Source organism: Lonchura striata, chromosome 24 (assembly GCF_046129695.1).
Source record: "Lonchura striata isolate bLonStr1 chromosome 24, bLonStr1.mat, whole genome shotgun sequence".
Classification (NCBI taxonomy): domain Eukaryota; kingdom Metazoa; phylum Chordata; class Aves; order Passeriformes; family Estrildidae; genus Lonchura; species Lonchura striata.
In genome coordinates this window covers 6,499,231-6,518,685 of record NC_134626.1, presented here as the reverse complement: position 1 = coordinate 6,518,685, position 19,455 = coordinate 6,499,231, and the positions used below count along the sequence as shown (strand labels likewise).

General features: G+C 53.0%; 1 protein-coding gene across 3 annotated transcripts in view; it reads right to left on the bottom strand.

Moving 5' to 3' along the window:
• Positions 1-4,782: 4,782 nt before the first annotated feature.
• Positions 4,783-19,455, bottom strand: part of SPEN (spen family transcriptional repressor) — a 66,430-nt gene continuing 51,757 nt past the window's right edge. For 2 of the 3 annotated variants that reach the window (XM_021537848.3, XM_021537850.3), the window contains 5 exons: positions 9,977-17,900; positions 9,174-9,569; positions 8,309-8,503; positions 7,342-7,500; positions 4,783-5,900 (listed from right to left, as the gene is read on the bottom strand). In XM_021537848.3, coding sequence (XP_021393523.1) covers positions 5,769-5,900; positions 7,342-7,500; positions 8,309-8,503; positions 9,174-9,569; positions 9,977-17,900 — 8,806 coding nt within the window. In that variant the 3' untranslated portion in view covers positions 4,783-5,768. The remainder of the gene's footprint in view (positions 5,901-7,341; positions 7,501-8,308; positions 8,504-9,173; positions 9,570-9,976; positions 17,901-19,455) is intronic. The other variant, XM_021537849.3, reaches the window with a different exon arrangement.

The window sequence follows — 19,455 nt, the reverse complement described above, 5'->3', positions numbered from 1 at the left end:
CACGCACGGACAGGGGCACCTCCAGCCGGGACAGATGGACACAGAGATGGCTGCAGGGACAGATGGACACAGAGATGGCTGCAGGGACAGATGGACACGCGGAAAGCTGCGTGGATGGCTGGACAGTGGCAGAGACACATGGACAGGTCACCTTTGGGCTGGACACATTTTCATGTCCAGTTGGACACCTGGACACGTGTCTGTCCATCCATGTGTCCCTCTGTCCTCGTCCCTCCTCCCCAGCCTGGAGGGGCTGGAGGGTTCAGGACAGGATGCACCGTCCAGTCGGACACCTGGACATGGTGTTTGGATGTTCACTGGAAATGGCTGGACAGACGGATGGATGGATGGACAGATGGACACAGGGATGGTTTGACAGCCACGGACAAGGACATGTCCAGCTGGACACGGACAGTTCTGTGGATGGACACATGGCTGGTTACATTCACAGCCAGAGGGACCATTGCATGTCCAGTTGGACAGACAGTTGTACATCCAGCTGGACACACAGACATTGTACATGCAGACAGACAGACACCTGCCCAGCCAGACATCCTCCTTCACCCATGGCCATAGCTGCCCCAAAAATGCACTTTTCACCCCAAAGACCTCTCTCCAAAGCCAGCAATTTCACACCCCACAGCCCCATGTCCATCTGTCCGGGCCCATCCCTGTGTCCATCTCCAGCCCAGGCTCTGAGAATGGGGAAGGGTCCAGCCCAATCCCGACTCCAAACCCATGGACAGTGGGGAATGGGGTGGGGGCGTGGCGGGGGTGTGAGGGGGGTGGGGCAGGGGCGTGAGGGGGGCGTGAGGGGGCAGGGCAGGGGTGTGAAATCGCTGGTTTTGGAGTGGGGCCTTGGGGGCAAAAAGTGCATTTTTGGGACATTTATGCTCATGGATGGAGGAGGAAAGCGTCTGTCCAGCTACCTCCATGTACAGTGTCCAGCTGGACGTACAATGTCTGTGTGTCCAGCTGTACGTACAGTGTCCAGATGGATGGACAGACAGACAGGAGCATGTTCAGATGAGAATGGGGATGATGGATCTGTCAGATGGACAGAAGAACAGAGTGTCCAGCTGGACAGTTGGACATTGTACATCTACTTGGACAGTTGGACACTGCACATCCAGTTGGACAATTGGACACTGTACATCCAGTTGTAGAATTGGACACTGGACGTCCAGCTGGACAGATGGACATTGTATGTCCAGATGGACAGTTGGATATTGTGCATTCATTTGTACAGATGGACAGACACCTGCCCAGCCAGACACGTTCCTCCTCCATCCATGAGCATAAATGCCCCAAAAATGCACTTTTTACCCCCAAGGCCCCTCTCCAAAACCAGCAATTTCACACCCCTACCCCGCCCCCCTCACGCCCCTGCCCCACCCCCCTCACACCTCTGCCCTGCCCCCACAGCCCCATGTCCGTCTGTCCGGGCCCATCCCTGTGTCCATCTCCAGCCCAGGCTCTGAGAATGGGGAAGGGTCCAGCCCAATCCCAACTCCAAACCCATGGACAGTGGGGAATGGGGTGGGGGCGTGGCGGGGGCGTGAGGGGGGTGGGGCAGGGGCGTGAGGGGGGCGTGTGGGGGGCAGGGCAGGGGTGTGAAATCGCTGGTTTTGGAGAGGGGCCTTGGGGGCAAAAAGTGCATTTTTGGGGCATTTATGCTCATGGATGGAGGAGAAAAGTGTCTGACTGGGCAGGTGTCTGTCCAGCTGTACGTACAATGTCCAATTGTCCATCTGGACATCCAAATGTCCAATTGTACAATTGGACGTACAATGTCCAACCGTCCAACTGGACGTACAATGTACAATTGTCCATCTGGACACTCCTCTGTTCTTCTGTCCATCCCCATTCCCAGCTGAACACTGTCCTGTTTGTCTGTCCAGGTGCATGTCCATCCCTCCCCACAGCCACAAGTGTGTCCATCTGTCCGTCCAGCTGGACACTGTACGTACAGCCAGACACGCGAACATTGTACGTCCATCTGGACACTGTACGTACAGCCGGACACACGGACATTGTACGTCCATCTGGACACTGTACGTACAGCCGGACACGCGAACATTGTACGTCCATCTGGACACTGTACGTACAGCCGGACACACGGACATTGTACGTCCATCTGGACACTGTACGTACAGCCGGACACACAGACATTGTACATCCAGCTGGACACTGTACATGGAGGTGGACGGACAAACACTTTCCTCCTCCATCCATGAGCATAAATGTCCCAAAAATGCACTTTTTACCCCCAAGGCCCCTCTCCAAAACCAGCGCTTTCACACCCCTGCCCTGCCCCCCTCACGCCCCCCTCACGCCCCTGCCCCACCCCCCTCACACCCCTGCCACGCCCCCACCCCATTCCCCACTGTCCATGGGTTTGGAGTTGGGATTGGGCTGGACCCTTCCCATTCTCAGAGCCTGGGCTGGAGATGGACACAGGGATGGGCCCGGACAGACGGACATGGGGCTGTGGGGGCAGGGCAGGGGTGTGAGGGGGGTGGGGCAGGGGTGTGAGGGGGGCGGGGTAGGGGTGTGAAATCGCTGGTTTTGGAGAGGGGCCTTGGGGGTAAAAAGTGCATTTTTGGGGCATTTATGCTCACGGATGGAGGAGACACGTGTCTGCCCGCCCACCTCCATGTACAGTGTCCAGCTGTACGTACAATGTCCATGTGTCCGGCTGTACGTACAGTGTCCAGATGGACGGACAGCTGGACACACACGTGGCCGTGGGGAGGGATGGATATTCAGCTGGACAGACAAACAGGAGAGTGTTCAGCTGGGAATGGGGATGGTGGATCTGTCAGATGGACAGAAGAACAGAGGAGTGTCCAGATGGACAATATACATCCAGTTGGACAATCGGACATTGTACGTTCAGCTGGACAATTGTACATTGGACATACGGATGGACAATTGGACATGACACATCCAGTTGGACAATTGGACATTGGACGTACAGCTGTGCTTTCATTTGGACAGATGGACATGCACCTGCCCAGCCTGACACTTTCCTCCTCCATCCATGACCATAAATGTCTCAAAAATGCACTTTTTGCCCCCAAGGCCCCTCTCCAAAACCAGCGATTTCACACCCCTGCCCTGCCCCCCTCACGCCCCCCTCACGCCCCTGCCCCACCCCCCTCACACCCCCACCACGCCCCCACCCCATTCCCCACTGTCCATGGGTTTGGAGTTGGGATTGGGCTGGACCCTTCCCCATTCTCAGAGCCTGGGCTGGAGATGGACACAGGGATGGGCCCGGACAGACGGACATGGGGCTGTGGGGGCAGGGCAGGGCAGTGGTGTGAAATCGCTGCTTTTTGGAGAGGGGCTTTTGGGGTGAGACGTGCATTTTTGGGGTAATCATGGCCATGAGTGGAGGAGGAAGATGTCTGGCTGGGCATGAGCATGTCTAACTGTCCAGAAGGAAATACATTTGTTCATTTGGACGTCCGTCCATCTGTTCCTCCATCCAGCTGTTCATCTCTCCATCGGTCCAAGCCTGTGTGTCCAGCTGGATGTACAATGTCCGTGTGTCCAGCTGGACCCTTGCCTGTTCTGTCCATCTGACAGATCCATGGGATCCACGGGTGGGTGAAGGGGATGGGCCTGGATGGACGGGCAGGTCCAGGCCCAGCTGGGTGGATGGACATTGCACGGACAGCAGGACACACGGACAGTTCACACCTGGCCAGACAGGCAGTGCCCTCCAGCCCTTGCGGAACACCCCAGAAATGTCCCTTTTTACCTCAAAGGCACCATCAGAAACCAGCAGGGTCGGACCCTTTCCCTGTGCCCGGTAATCCTCGTGTCCATCTGTCCAAGCCCCATCCATGTCCAGGGTCTGTCCATCAGTCCTGCCTCAATCCCCCCTCCCTGGGGGAACGGGGGGGAAGTCCAAGGCCCCAACCTGACCCCCCCAGTGGGACTTGGGGGTCGCTGTGGGGTGTCCCTGGCCAGGCTCCCAACACCCACTTCCATCCTGGGGCACCAGCAACCCCTTTTTGTCCTGGTTTTACCCCAAAACAGGCTCCGTTCTGCCCCCCACCCTCAGCCCAGAGGTGCAGGGTGAGGGTCTCCCCTGGTTTTGGGGGCCACCCCAAAAATTCTGTCCTAAACCTCCTTTTTTACCACATCTGCTTGATTTTAACCCATTTACACAGCTTTGATTAGGCTTTCCACTTGCACCTGGCAGGGATTTGGGTGGAAAAGCAGTGAAAAACATCAAGGCTGGCTCTTACATTTCCACGCACGATGAATGTCAGTAATTCAGGGATTCCAGTGAGGAACTGGTGAGTGGTGAGATCAAAAGTGGGGGCAAACCCTGTGATTTCAGTTTGCACAAGTATTTATGAGACAGGAGGGAAAATCAAGAGAAATTGGATTTAGTGTGATGAGATGACCTTTTTTTCCCATTTTTTTTTTGAAGGAGAGGTGAGTGACCCCTCCCCGGCAGCCCAAGCTCCCCTTCCCCGCTCCCCCTCCCCACGCCGAGGGACGAGGTCGGGGCGCCGACGTGTTTTGTATTTTTTAATAAAGTTCGTAATCCAATGGACACACAAAACAAAACTGCGCTGAGAAAAAAAATAAACCAAAAATAAACAAAAAAAAAAAAACCAAGTTCCATAAATTAATTAAGTGTTAGGGGAGGTGAGGGGGCCAGGGCAGAGTCTTTGTACAAGTGTATAACACTTCCACAGCTGATGAGACGAGGGGATGTTTAAATGAAGCGCACTTACAAATGAGTGACAATACAAAGTCTGAGTATGAAAATAAGATTTTTTTTCTCTGAAAACACATTTTTGGCACAGATTAAAAAAAAATGTATGTTGTGGGGATTTGATTTTTTTTTAAAGTCAGTATTATATATATTTATATATATTATATATATATTTATATATACACACACCCACTGAGTTCTGCATATCCCACCAGGAAGGAAAAAAGCTCTCCCTTTTGTTTTGTTGTTTGTTTTGTATTCTCTTGTTTTTCAGTGTAAACTGTACATCCCAGATGAAGAGAAGACGGCTGCAGCAGGGGCAGGTGGAGGAAGAGGAAGGTTCACATCCGGAAAAAATAATCCCCCCCAAGAGAAATAAACAACCCCAAAAGAAGGGAAAAAAAACCAACAAAAAACCCAACGAAACAACCAATAAAATAAAAAAATGACTGTGAAATGCTCCTTGACCCACAAATCTCAGCAGAGTCCCTGCGGAACGTCCACGGCGCGGTCAATGTGTGTCAAGACATCCAGAACGTCACAGCGTCTCCAACTGTGCAAAGTCCGAGTCACTAATTTAGTGCAAAGGCAGTTCAGGTTCTTTTTTATTTTTTTCCTTTTTTTTTTGTTAAAAAAAATAAGCCATCCTTTTCTCTTTTTTTTTTTTTTTTCTTTTTTGTGTATTTTTTTTCCCCAAAAAGGAGGCACGGGAACCCAAGCCCAGTCCACCTGCTGAGTGCATCAGTTGTCCATAAGCTAAAGCAACATGTAAACATCCAAGGTTTGATCGAGGCCGGTCGGGCAGGAGGCTGGTTTCTGGCAGCATATTTCTTGTTTCATAACCTTCTCTCCTTCTTCTGAATTAGTTTTATTTTAAAATTAACTTTCTGTGTGGTTTTTTTGTGGGCTTTTTTTTTTTTTTTTAAATTGTTGTTGTAGTTGTTTGTTTTTTTTTGCTGCAGGGCCTTGGAAAAATTAAAAAAAATTTAAAATTAAAATAATAAAAAGTCAGTAACTGGTAAACAGCTCATACCGACGCGATGACAATCATCAGGTGAGGAGAGATGTTGGAGATGCTGGCGAGGAGGTCGGGGGCCAGGCGGGACAGGTGGCTTTCCGAGAACTCGCAGGGTGGGAAGATCTGCAGAACGTAGGCAGGCTGCAGGGAGGGAAAAACCAAGGATCAGAGACAACCCACGCCCACAGAGGTTTAAAAATGAGACATTTTGGTGATGTTAGATCCTAAATCTTGTGTAAGAAAGAAGCTGTGGGTTTTGTTTCCCAGGTGGGGTGTTTTCCACACCACATGCTGATTTTGCTGGGAAAGGCAGAAAAATTCCCATTAATTATCATTTCAGTGGTGGCTCAGAGGGCTGGGCTCATTTTGGGCTCTTTACACCCAGAATTAAATTGCACACAGGTTAAAATGCAATCAGTGCAGCAACACACCTGGAATAAACCCTCCACTGCACCAAAGGCATTCTGCAAGAAAACACCAGCTGTCCTGGAAAAGTCAGGATATGGGGAAGAAACCAGGACTCCAGAGATAAAGAGCTGGGAAATGCATTTGGGAAATGCTTTTCAGCCCAAGATGATGAACTGGGAACACACCAAGCACACATTTGGGGTTCTTTTGGCTTTGGGGTCGCTTTCATAGATTCCATCAATGACTATATTGATCCATCAATAATTTGTGGATCCCATCAATAATTTAAGAACTCCATCCATGTGTTTGATGGGTGATGGAACTATGGGGGTTGTTTGAGCAATAACCCCAGGCAGCTCCAGCAGAAGCCTGAGCTGCCTGTGCCATTAGGGACGAGTTTGGTGTCCCTGTGGCACTGCAGGGGTGCTGTGCCCACACCTTTGGGATGGGTTTGGTGTCCCTGAGGCACTGCAGGGGTGTTCTGCCCACACCTTTGGGACTGGTTTGGTGTCCCTGTGGCACTGCAGGGGTGCTGTGCCTGCACCTTTGGGACTGGTTTGGTGTCCCTGTGGCACTGCAAAGGTGCTGTGCCCGTGCCTTTGGGATGGGTTTGGTGTCCCTGAGGCACTGCAGGGGTTCTGTGCCCGTGCCTTTGGGATGGGTTTGGTGTCCCTGTGGCACTGCAGGGGTGCTGTGCCCACACCTTTGGGACTGGTTTGGTGTCCCTGTGGCACTGCAGGGGTGCTGTGCCCACACCTTTGGGACTGGTTTGGTGTCCCTGTGGCACTGCAGGGGTGCTGTGCCCACACCTTTGGGACTGGTTTGGTGTCCCTGTGGCACTGCAGGGGTGCTGTGCCCGCGCCTTTGGGACTGGTTTGGTGTCCCTGTGGCACTGCAGGGGTGCTGTGCCCACAACTTTGGGACGGGTTTGGTGTCCCTGAGGCACTGCAGGGGTGTTGTGCCCACACCTTTGGGACTGGTTTGGTGTCCCTGAGGCACTGCAGGGGTGCTGTGCCCACACCTTTGGGACGGGTTTGGTGTCCCTGTGGCACTGCAGGGGTGCTGTGCCCACACCTTTGGGACTGGTTTGGTGTCCCTGAGGCACTGCAGGGGTTCTGTGCCCGTGCCTTTGGGACTGGTTTGGTGTCCCTGTGGGTATGTTCTGTGCCCGTACCTGGTTGGAGCCGGGGTTGGGGACGTTGATGATGCCTGCAGCCTGCTTGGCCTGCAGGTAACTGATGAAGGCGGCCTTGAGCGACTCCGTCTGACTGACCACGTCCTCCTGGTCCCGGCCGCAGGGCAGGGCCAGCAGCAGGCAGTAATCGCTCTCCACCTGCCAGGGAAGGACACGCTCAGGGAAATGCTGATGAGAGGGTGCTTTCCAGCCATCCCTCCACTATCCATAGGGGAAAATCCTCACTGTAAACTCCTTGAAGTTACAATTTGTACCCCAGAGAAGCTGTGGCTGCCCCATCCCCTGAAGTGTCCAAAGCCAGGGCCAGGCTGGACAGGGCCTGGAGCATTCCGGGATAGTGGAAGGTGTCCCTGCCCATGGCAGGGGGTGGGATGGGCTTTAAGGCCCCTCCAACCCAAAGCAGTCTGGGATTCTGTAATTCCAATACTTGCTGAGAGCTCAGCCATGGTGGAAAAGACTAAAAATGGATTTCCATGACCATCTGAACTCCCTATCATACTCAGGCACACTGAAGCCAGCAGGAGTTTGTCCCCAGGCTCAGGGTGACCTAAAGGTTTTTCCCTAAGTGCAGTGTAAGACTATTGCTCATCACCTGCAATCTGTGTTACACTCCATGGGTTGAAGGAATCAGTGTTGATACTAGGATCCCAAAACAGAATCATAGGGATCTCCTGGATTGGAAGGAATCCACAGGGATCAAGTCTAACTCAGGCCATGCACAGCATCCCAACAATCCCTCCTTGTGCATCCCTGAGAGCGGTGCCCAAACGCTCCTTGGGCTCTGGCAGCCTTGGGGCTGTGCCCATTCCCTGAGGAGCCCACATGACAGAGCCCAGGTTTTGGGGAGCCCTGGTGGCTGCCAGCCCCGCAGCTGGTGAGGCAGAGACTCCCAGACTGCAGCTCCGAGATTGCCAAGCTGCCTCGCTGCCCCAGCGCGGGCCCTCACCATCATCCTGCGCGCGACGCCCTCGAGCTGGGAGGCCTCGAGCCGCATGCGCTGCGCGATGCGCAGGGGGGGCCCTCCCTCGGGCGCCGGCAGCGACCGGTGCGCCAGGACGTTGTTCCCGGACACGAAGTGCAGCTGCACGGCCGCCGTGTCGTTCTTGAGAGCCAGCAGACCCTGCCAGACAATGGGGTATTTCTGGGAAGAGAGGGAGACAGTGTTACAGGCAAAGCAAGGAGAGAGGGATTGAAATGCCGAGCTGGCTGCCGCCCGTTCTTCCATCGGAGGTTTGAGGGCTCAGCAGAGACGTAGCACCAGATCAACCCTCCACAGGCAACGCTTGGGTTACATCCTGCTAAATCAGGAATTCAGCCCTTTTCCTTCCAGCTGGGTGGATCCCATCACCCCAATCCCTCAGCCGCCCACCCAGCACAAGGCTGTTCCTGAATGCTCTGTTCCCTTTTACAAATGGACAAATTGAGAAACAACAGAAGAACTGCTCGAGGTTATACGGGAGACATTTGGTGCTGAACACAACTCTCAGTTCCTTGTTGGTACCTGTTCCTCCCTCCTGCCTCCCTCCTCTTCCTCATTTTCTACACTTGAGAGAGTGGTTTCTCCTTTTTATTATTTAAATGAAATACAGCAACACTCTCCCCTGGCTATGAGAAAACACCTTCCAGGAAAATGCTGTAAAACTGACTTGGAACACTAAACATGGCTAAAATCCATCAGGGACAAAACAATCCAAAACCCAAACAATGGTTTTCCTGCATATGAAGTTTTTGATGCAAGAAAGGTCAGATTTGGTGCTATGGCTGAGACAGAACCAGGTAATTTCCCTCCGGATCAGGAGCACGACACTCACTGTCAGCAGCTGGACCATGTCCACAGGTCTCTGGGACACAGGGTGAGGGGATGGCTCCTGCTTGAGCGTGGACTGGGGCTCCGGGCGGCTGAGGGGCGGCCCCGAGGTCGTGGGGATGAACATGGATTGCTTGGGAACTGCCTGCGGCTGGTGCGGCGATGGAAGCTCCTGCTTCATGGAGATGGCGACGGGCGAGGGGTAGGAGGTCTGGCTCGTGTCCCCCTGTGCCCTCTGCAGGTGGATGTGGGGGTCCATCTGTGCCGTGTGCCTGTTCACAGGGCCGTGGTGACTCTGCTCCGGCCCTGCTGCCGACGGGCCCTTGGGATCCTGCGGGATCTGCGGGGTCTTGCTGCGGACTGGCTGGCTTGGGTGCGAGTGCTCGCCCTCCGGCAGACCCTGGGAAGGAGGCGGGGGGGAAGGAAAGATGTTTAGGCCGAGGGTGCATTATAAGGCTGCCACGACACCATTAAATTCCTGGTGGAGGCAGCTGTGACAGGCTCCCACTTCCAAGCCCATCTGAGCTGAAACCCCACTCCCCGAATCCTACCCCAAACCCATCCTTAGCCACACCATCCATCCAAGGATGTCTGAACCACGCACCACCTTGGTACTGACAATTCTCCCTGACACCACATACAGAAACCTGTGGGCAACTTCTCCCCTCCTGGGTGTGGCTCCAGAGGGATTCAGGAAATGGGTGGTTTTGGATTCCTCCAAGTAGCATTTGAACCCCATTTCCCAAAAGAAACAGCTCAAACCCCTCCAGATTCCAGGGAGACGGGTAAAGGGGTTTTCCTTCTCACCTGGGAAGGGGTCATGCTCCGGGAGGGCAGCCCGATGGGCGAGGCGCCCGGGAACTGCGGATGCCCGAGCTGTGCCGTGTGGTAATTCCTCATGTCGCCGTACACGGAGCGGTAATCGTGGAAGGAGCTCCCGGCGGGATGCATGATCTGCACCCCGTGTGGGACCACCACGGGCTGCGTCAGGGGCAGCCCGGGCAGCTGGCTGCCCGAGGGCACGCTGAGCAGCCGCGGCTCGCTGTGGGGAGAGTGGGCCATCTTGCCCTCCGAGGATTTGGGAGTCTCTTTCCCGGGCTGCGGGGTCTTACTGACAGGGGGGGTTTTGACGGCCCCTTCGGGCGTGCGGGATTGTCGCGTTTCCGAGTGGTGCTCGCCCACGGCGGCCATGTGCGGGTGCATGATCATCCTGACGTCCCGCGGGACGTTGTACTGCTCCAGCCGCAGGCTGCTGGGGTGCATGCGGTAGTCGGGCTGCATCACCAGCACGTCGGACTGCACCGGGGCCGGCCCGCGGCACACCGCGGTGTGGTGGAAGTGCAGCTCCTCCTCGGGGGGATGCTGGGAGGACAGCGGGGGCATGACGATGTCTCGGATGGGTGCTGGCTGGGGCGTGCTGGATCGCTGGGGTTTCATCTCCATCTGGGGTTGCAGAGCAGCTCGGGGGGAGTGGAGCGCTTCCGTGCGGATGCTGTAGGGAATGCCGGAGAGAGGAGGGGTGTTCATCCTCACCTCACCTTGGGATAGATGGCCCAGGGACACAGTCTGTGTTACGCTGTGGGGGGGCATGATAACAGATTGCTCGGGATGCATGCTGGATATGTACTGAGGAACGGGAATTCCCGGCGCCAGCATGACTGGGGTGCTGCTGGACAAAGCTGGGGATGAGGTACTGCCGGGATGACAGGCCCGGGGGAACGGCGACGGCGAGTGCCCGCTGGTACGCGGCGAGTGCGGCTCCTGTTTGGTGACCCCCAGGTGGGAGATGGCTCGGTCAGTCGGGGTGCTGGGGCCCGAGCTGACGTGGTTTGCTTCCGAGTGCATCTTCCCAGAGAGGGAAGGGTGGTGAGGACTAACCCCAGGACTCAGGTTGGAGGGTTGCAGAGTCTTTGTCTCCACTTTCAGAGAAGCTGGGTCAGACAGTTTTTTGTTCACGACCATCTGGTTATGGACCAGCACAGGTGGAGTGTTCACAGTCTGTGTCAGGACCTTGCCGGGCTGCGACGCCGGGGTCTGGACAGCAAGGTGGGACGAGTCGGGCTTGTCCAGCGCGGTGCGCTCCTGTTTGACGGAGGAGATGACGGGCGAGGTGTTGTAGGGCTGCGTTCCGAGTACCAGTGAAGAATGGGTGGAAACAGTCCCGTAGCCCGTCGAGGTCTGGGAGCCTTTCGGTGCTGGCTGGGATGGTGTGATAGGCTCCTGCTTAATCTGAGACTTGGATACAGACTGCTGGAACTCGATGTCCACAGCGCTGGCTGGGGGAATCTGGCTGATCTTGGCACTGATTCGCTGAGGGCCTTCTGTCTTCTGCCCTGAGTAACTCAGGAGCACCACACCCTCTGAGGTGTTTACCCTCAGCCCTGGACTGGACCCAGTCTCCACAGGCCTCTCCTCGATAATAGACATCGATCCTGGATGAAACCTGCTGTTATCATTTGTACTTGTCCTTTGTTTAAATTTTGGCGAGGGAGCATTGACAAGGCAGGTCTGGGTTTGGGGAGCTTGTTTCACCAAAGTGATCCTCGGAGCCTCCTCCAGATCCACGCTGTGGGGCATCCTGCTGATGACAGAAGTGGCTTTGGGAGCAATCACAGTGTTGACCTTTTCCTTCTCACTGAACACTGGCGCTTCGGCCACCGGTGGGTCCAGGGCGTTGGTGACAGGAACAGCCGGCTTCTCCTCGGAAACCGGCTTGATGGCCTCCACGGCAGGGTGGAGAGGTGCCTCCTCCAGGCATGGCGCGCTCACCGGCTCCGTGTGCGTCGTCGTCACGTGCGTGGAGGTTATGCTCGTCGCCGAGACGTATTTGGGCTCCATGAGTATCTTCCTCAAAGTGCTGGAGTTTGTGTCGATATCCGACGCCTTTGTGTCTGGTGGGAGAGCGGGCGGGGGCGTGGAACGGGCACGGGGCTCCTCGTGCCTGACCATCCACTCTGGCACTTTGGCAGCGCCGGAGTGAAGGGGGACGATGGCAGTGGGCACTGGGGTGGGCAGCTTGGCTGTTGCCGCAGGGACAGCAGGAAGGGCTGAGTTTGGGGCACTCGGTGGCGTGATGGCAGCGTTCTCCAGGGGCGACCGGATCTTGAATCCAGTCTGACTCCCCTCATCGAGGGGAACTGGCGGGGCACCCAGGTCCAGAGGAGCTGGAGCAGGCACCTTTGGAGAGGTGCTGCTCTCAGGGACAGCCTCATGTGCAGCCATGACATCAGCAGCCACAGCCTTGGTGACATCAGAAGCACTTGGCTCCATGGATGCTGTGGGTTTGATTTGCTTTTCCTCCTTTGAGGCCTCTTCAGGTTTTGTCTTTACTTCGTTGGCAGGGGGTGATTTGCTCTGCACCCTCTCCGGCTCAAAGGCGTTGACTTCGGTGGCATCGCCCTTCCTGCTTGTGCTCTTCTTGCGTTTCTGCCGCGTGGTTTTCGGGCGGCCCTTTTCTTTACGAGCAACTTCAGCCTCCTGCAAGGTCTCGGCCTCCTGGGCAGAGTTGGAAGATTCACTGAAGCTGACTTCAGACTCCTTGCTCTCAGTCTCCAATGCTGACGGGACAGAGCCAGGCACCGGCTGCACCACAGGCTCAACAGCAGCCTCGGTTTCTAGGATGTTGTTCACTGCCTGATCTGTCTCAGGCTCCATCTCCTCCCGAGGGGACTGCAGCACCAAGGGCTCTGTGGGGATTTCAGCCTCAGATTCAGCAGGATATGTTGGTGGTGCAGGGAAGCTTTCAGTCTCCCCAGAAATGTCATTGATGATGGAGCCGATGGCTGCTGCCAGCTCCGTTTCACTGGCCTGGTGTGCGGGTTTATCTGCCTCCTCCTCCTGACGGACTTCAGCCACATCTGTTGTTGGCTCTTTGTAGGCAGCAATTGTCGGAGGAGTTTCAGTGAGTTTTGCAATGTTCTCCACTGCCTGCTCGAGCTCAATCTGCTTTGCTAACTGGGCAGCCTCAGGCGACTGCTTGGGCTCCCGTGTCACCTCCTTTTCTATTTCTGGAAATGAATCTTCTACCTCATTCTTAGAGAAATGGGGTGGCAGGATGTCCTCTTTTGGAGGGCTCTTCATCTTGGGTGGTGACACTGCCGCTGGCTCTGCCTCCTCTTCGGTGGGCCGCAAGGCACCCTTGACTTCATCAACGTTGAGGCGTATTTCTACATTTTTGAGACACACGGATGCCTTGTCAACAACGGTTTTGGTATTTTTATACCTTCCCCTTTTGGATTTCGTAACCTTTTCTGGCACTGGCTTCTTCTCAGTGATCTCAACTGTGGGGATTTCTAGCTGATTTTTCTCCACATCCAGTTCCTTCCGATCACGTTTCTGCTCACTTGCTGCTGGCTCTTTCTCAGGGGCTTTCGCTTTATTGCTGTTGTCACTGATGCTTGATTCCTGACCGCTTCTTTCAGCAGCATCTTCGCATTCAGCTGTGGTATCAGCTTTTGTTTCGTTCTTCCCTTTCTTCCCCTGTTGGCTGGCAGCAGCTGACGTGTGAGTGTGCGTGAGCTTCTGGGATCTAGGAGACCTCCAACCCTCTGCAGGTTTAGGAGCTTCCACAGTATCTTTAGTTTCAGCCTCCTCCACCTCTTGTTGTACCGGTTCGGCCTTTATTGGAGAGATGTCTTCCTCTGGTTTACGTCGGGTTTTGGGAGGTCTTCCCCTCCTTGGGGTTGTGGGAACAGTTGTCACTGTTTCCTGTGGTTCCTTTTCCACTCTCTTCCTGGTGGACCTAGTGACCTCCATGGAGTCCTTCACCGGAGATGGGCCTTCGTTGTCCCCTGTGGTAGCATAGACTGACCTCACGTTTCTGCGCCTGGTCCGGCCTATTGACAAGCTCGGTTCCATATTTTCCGGCTCTGCAGCAGAACTTGGGGATTTAGCAGCATTCCTTGAAACCTTTTCTGCTTCCACTTTCAATTCAGAAAGCTTCTGGGTCTCCCCACGAGGAGAGCTCGACCTTTTCAGTTTCTCACGGTCAATTCTTTCGCTCTTCCTCGTGACAGGCTTTTCTGTGACATTAGCTGCAGCCGACTGCACGGGAGTCTTGGACCGTTTACTTTTGTAGGGCTTTTTATCTTTTACAACAACCGGAGGTTCCACTTCCATATCATTGTCGGAAACGGGCGGCAGGACCTCAGCAGTCACCTCCACCTTTTGACTCACACCAGCATCGCTGTTGGCAGAGGGTAGAGGATTTTCCTCTTTAGGTTCTGAAGCCTCATCTGACTTCAGAACTAGCTTAGGTGGAGGTGGAAGCAGCTGGGCAGCTTCAGGTTCTGGATCTACGTTGATGTCTGCATCGGAAAACGAGGCCCCAGGAGTGGGAGGTTTGGTATCCAAGTATGAAGGATGCTCTGCTGCCACAGCATCTTCCTCTGGTGCCAGGGTTGTAGCAACAATTTCTTTACTCGCTTCTATAACTGGCGGAGGCTCCGTTTGCTCAGGAGGTTCCATTTTGACAGGAGCAGCAAGGTCAGGAAAAGGTTTTTGTTCCTCTGCTGCAGCAGCAGGTTCAGAAGGTTTCTCTTCTTTGACAGAAGCTGGTTCCACCAGGATCTTTTCACTCACTATTTTCTCGGGAGTGATGGGAGCTGGTTCCTGTGGGAGGATGGTGACTGAAGAAGGACCAACAACTGAGGAAGGTTTTTGTTCTGTTTCTTTACTATCAGGAACCATTTCTGGTGTTTTCGGCCGGTTTTCTTTATCTTCCTGTTTCTCCACTTCTTTTGGCTTCTGATCTTTCTCCTTTTCTTTCTGCTGCATTCGTGTCAGCTCAACAAACCTACTGTGGAAGAGAACTACCGGCTCTTGCACCAAATCAGCCGTGCTGTTTGTCCCATCAGAGGAGGACTGTCTCCCATACAGCCTTCCAGAGATGAAGTCCAGATCATCATCCTTCCTCTCTAAATGCTGCAGGCGTTTGGAGTCCTGTTCAAAGATTGAACTGTGCAAAAACCGAGAAGCAAACAGTTCCTGCCGCTCTTGTTCCTCCTCTTTATGATCTTCTTTCTTATCATCCAGTTTTCCACCTTCGGAATCGGTTCTGATTTTTTTCTTTTTCATATACCAGGATGGAATAGGTCTTGGAGCAGAGTCAACCTTTTCTTTGTCTTTATTGTTTCTGAAACTAGCAAATCTTGAATCCCAGTCTAGAAAGGACCAGTTTTCCTCTCTGGAGGAAGAGAGGGATTTAGCCCTTTCAAGCAAGGCCTTTGTGTCAGGTGTGATTGTCTTGTCCAATGCAAAAGAGTAGAATTTGTTTCTTTCTAAGGAACTGGACTGGAGTCTTTCCTCTCTTTCACGGAACTTCTCTTCTCTGTCCCTTAATAAAAAAGACAACCTGGAACTCTCTAACAAGGCTTTTGGGGAATGGGGTTTGTTTTCGCCATCGTCATCTGAATCTGAAGGCACCTCCCCAGGTTCCAGGTCTCGGACAGACCGTTTCCGTATACTGTCTCTTTTCACAATGCTGCTTGGAAAGCTGATATCGACTCTCCCAGGCTCTTGTTTCACTTGGGTTTCCCACCTACTTGAGTCTTCCTCAGAACTCAGCACAGAGAGTTTTATTTTAGCCATTTCTGCCATCTGTTCCCTTCTGCTGGAATCATAAGGATTGAATTTTAGTGAGTCCTCCCTCACAGTCATGTTGGAGTATGAAAGACCCTTTTCTTCTATTTTAGGTGACTCTTTGGTTTCCTTCAATGGCATTAACCTTGGAGAATCGAGAGTGTCATCATCTTCATGGAACGGGAAGTGCCTGATGCTTGGGGAACAGGACATCCTTTCGGAGTCCTCACTCACCTGACGAGAACTTCTGTAGTTCCTTTCTCTCTTAGTGCTGATTTCAAAGTCAAACTGGTCAGTCTTTTTCCTTTTACTTGGTGGAGAGTCATCGGTGACGTCTTGTGGAGGCTTTCCCACCTCGTGAACCAGACTCCGCTTTTCATACTCATCCACATCTTTCTTTGGACTGCCAAACTTCTCCGACTTCGCTATCTCCATTTCCAGCTGCTGTTTCAACCTGCGACTCTGCTCCATCTGCTTTCGGTAGCTCTGTGTGTGGTCGATGTCGATGCTGATTTTCTCCTCTGTGTCAGCTGACTGAGGTTTCTCTTGGCCAAGTTTATGGTCTGGTGTTTCTTCAGGAAGGCTGGTGTAGTTCTTCCTTGTGTCCTCTCTCTCTGTTCCCTGCTCGTCCAGCAGCTGTACCTGTTTATGCTGGGGTTTTCCTGGGTTCAGTTTTTTAGGAGGGAGTTCCTGAACTTCCACTGGTTCCTCAGGTGCCTCCATGAGCCTTGCCTGCAGATCCAGGGTGGGGCGCATGCCAATCCCACCAACATTAAGAGTGTCCTGGATTTCTTTGGGACTAGTAACAGGAATAAGTCTTTCCAGTTTGAGTTTTTTAGATTCCCTTTTAAGCATCTCTTTCCTCAGGGGTTTTCTCTCTGATTCTCCTTCCCTTAACACTGGTGCTTCTCTAGATGATGCCGCTGCATCAAGCTGCTTTTTCAAAACCACGCGTCCATCCTCCTCATCTTGACTGCTCCGTTTTACATCCAGTTTTTGCCTGTCGGGTTTTGGATTTGCATCGGCAAAACGCCTTTTACGAGCCTCCAATTTGTCTAAATCCACTGCGTTGGCCCCCTCAGAAGTTTGCTCTGTCTTCAAGTGCTTTTTGGGTTTCATTTTTCCCTCCTTGTCCACCACTTCGATGTGACTGGCAAGGGCTTTCTCCTTCTGTACCTTGGTTCTGACAGGTTCTAGTTTAGACTGCTCAGACTTGGCTTGCTCAGCCTGGGATGTCTGGGTTTTCTGTTCAAGCAGTGGGGATTTCAGAGTGTCGTTATCCAGCTTTGCCCTCAGTTTCTCCAGCGCAGGCTGATCGATCACCTTCCCCTCCTTTTCCTTCACACGGGTCAGCACAACACAGGGCATCAGTTCCAGGCGGTTCTTTGCTGTCCCTTCTTTGTCACCCCTCTCTTTACTTTGTTTACTGTTGCCCTTCAGTTTTTCTGGGCTGGGCTCTCTCTCATTCTCCTGATCAGTTTCCGAGGACTGAGAGCTGGGCGAATGGATTTTTGCTTTTCGTTTCTGCTTATCTGTTTTCTCCTTTTCTATTTTTTCCAGCTTTTCCTTCCTCACCAAGCGCTTCTCCTTGTCCACCCTCTCCTGCTCGAAAACACGCTCTTTCTCCACTTTCTCATTTTTTGCGTATCGTTCCACGCGGGCTTTGTCCAGCTTGTCGTATCGTGGAGGAGACAGCGAGCTGCAGCTGCCGCTGCGATCTGAGGACCTGCTGTAAATCCTCCTCTCCGAGTCGCTCTGCAGCCGTTCCGACTGCGAGGGGGACGCGCCGGGGCTCTGCGGGCGCCGGGAGTGCGTCGGGCTCTGGCTCCGCTCGATCGGTCTCCGCTCGTGGTCTCTGTCCCGATCGGATTCGAACCGTTCCCTCTCCCTCTCCCTCTCCCGTTGCCTGTAGCTGTACTCCCTGATGTCCTGCTCGTACGGATCTCCCCGGTAATCCCGGTACTCGCGAGGGTCGTCGTAGTATCGTGGGTCGTAGTAGTCTCCTTGGTAGGGATCCCACTCAGCATAGAATTCTCTGCCCCGAGCTGGGTATTCCCGCCGAGGATCCTCGGGATACGTCCCTGGGGTCCGAACGGTCTCGTAGTAAGTACGGTCAGGGGCGTATTCGTAGGATCCTCTTCGCTCGTCTCTGCTAAACATAAGAATAAACAGATTCTAGCTCTCCTTCTCAACCAGTGTACTCTGTTACCATAGATTTTTCTTATGTAAAGAAACCGTTTTCTGGTCTTTTTTCCTACGTGCATCAAGGCAGCTGCACACAGAGGTTTGGCAAGGAATCTGTGTGCCGTGGACTGAATACTTTTGTTAACTTATCAAATACCAAATGTACTTCATGGGTAATGTCATAACAGCTCTTCCAAGTATTGTTTCACCACCCTCACTCCTTTGTTTTTGTCAAATTCAAACCTTGTATAAAACGAAGGAAAAAACAACACAACACCTGTGCACCCACAAAGGCTGGCAGGGTGAAGACACCTCCTTATCCAGAACCTGAGACCTTCATTTGACTCTGAAAACATGAGTCAAATCAGAGTTCAGGCATGGAATCTCTCCATTACTAAGCAGCAAAGTGATGGTAAGATTTCTTTAAAAATCCTAAGCCCTGCAAGTGATCTTTTAATTCCCAAATTTGCTCTTTCACTGCATCTGACTTCCTGGCATTGCCTGTTTACAGTAAAACCAAGTCAACAAACATCAGGCTGTTTATAAGTTCAGGTGAATTCATTCAGCAGAGCAAGTCAAGCAATTAATGTTATTTCAATACCTCCAAGCAGTAAGTAATTTGTTAAGACTGAACATGGCAGGGAGGTGGAATAAAGCTGGAGTTCCAATTCCTCACCATTACAGATTGTTTTGCACACTCTGTACTAAGGTGGGGTTGGGCTCTGCTCCCAGGGAACTGAGACAGGACAAGAAGAAATGGCCTCAAGGTGTGCCAGGGGAGGCTCGGGGTGGACATCAGGAGGAATTTCTGCATGGAGAGAGTGGTCAGGAAATGGAAGGGGCTGTCCAGGGAGGTCCAAAGTCCCCATCCCTGGAGGTGTCCAAGGAAGGCTGGGATGTGGCACCCAGTGCTCTGGGCTGGGGACAAGGAGGGGAGGGGATTGAGGTTGGACTCGACGACCTTGGAGGTCTTTTCCAACCTAAAAGATTCTGGAATTCATCATAGGTTTATCTGGCTTCACAGTCTATGTTTTATGTTAAAAGCTGGCAACTTGCTACTTGCACCTTTTAAGAAAAGTAAAAAATTGAAACAGGGACAAAACACAGAAGACAAAAACCTCATCCTGGCATGTGAAATGGGATTTTGTGAAAAGCAGCTGTGAAGTTAAAAATATTTATCAGGGATTTTGCTTTTTTTTTTAAATGTTTTTTTTTCCCCTGGGTCCTATTTAGACTGGCTCCAACTACAACCATGAGAGAAGGTGGTTTGTGCAGATCTCAGCAACTCTGCAAGGAAGAGCTTGAAGGGACACCAGAAGCTGCAGAATTACAGGAGTCACTGCAGAGCTTGCTCCACTGCTCCACGATCATTATCCCTATGGATCTCCTGATGACTGTTTGAGCAGAGTGACAGAGAAGGAAAAACCCGACTAACGTGTGCCCAAACACCAGAAATCAGGGTCCTGCTCAGGATTATTCCATGGCAAAGACAAGCCCACCTGAGTCCTCTGTGCTAAGAAACA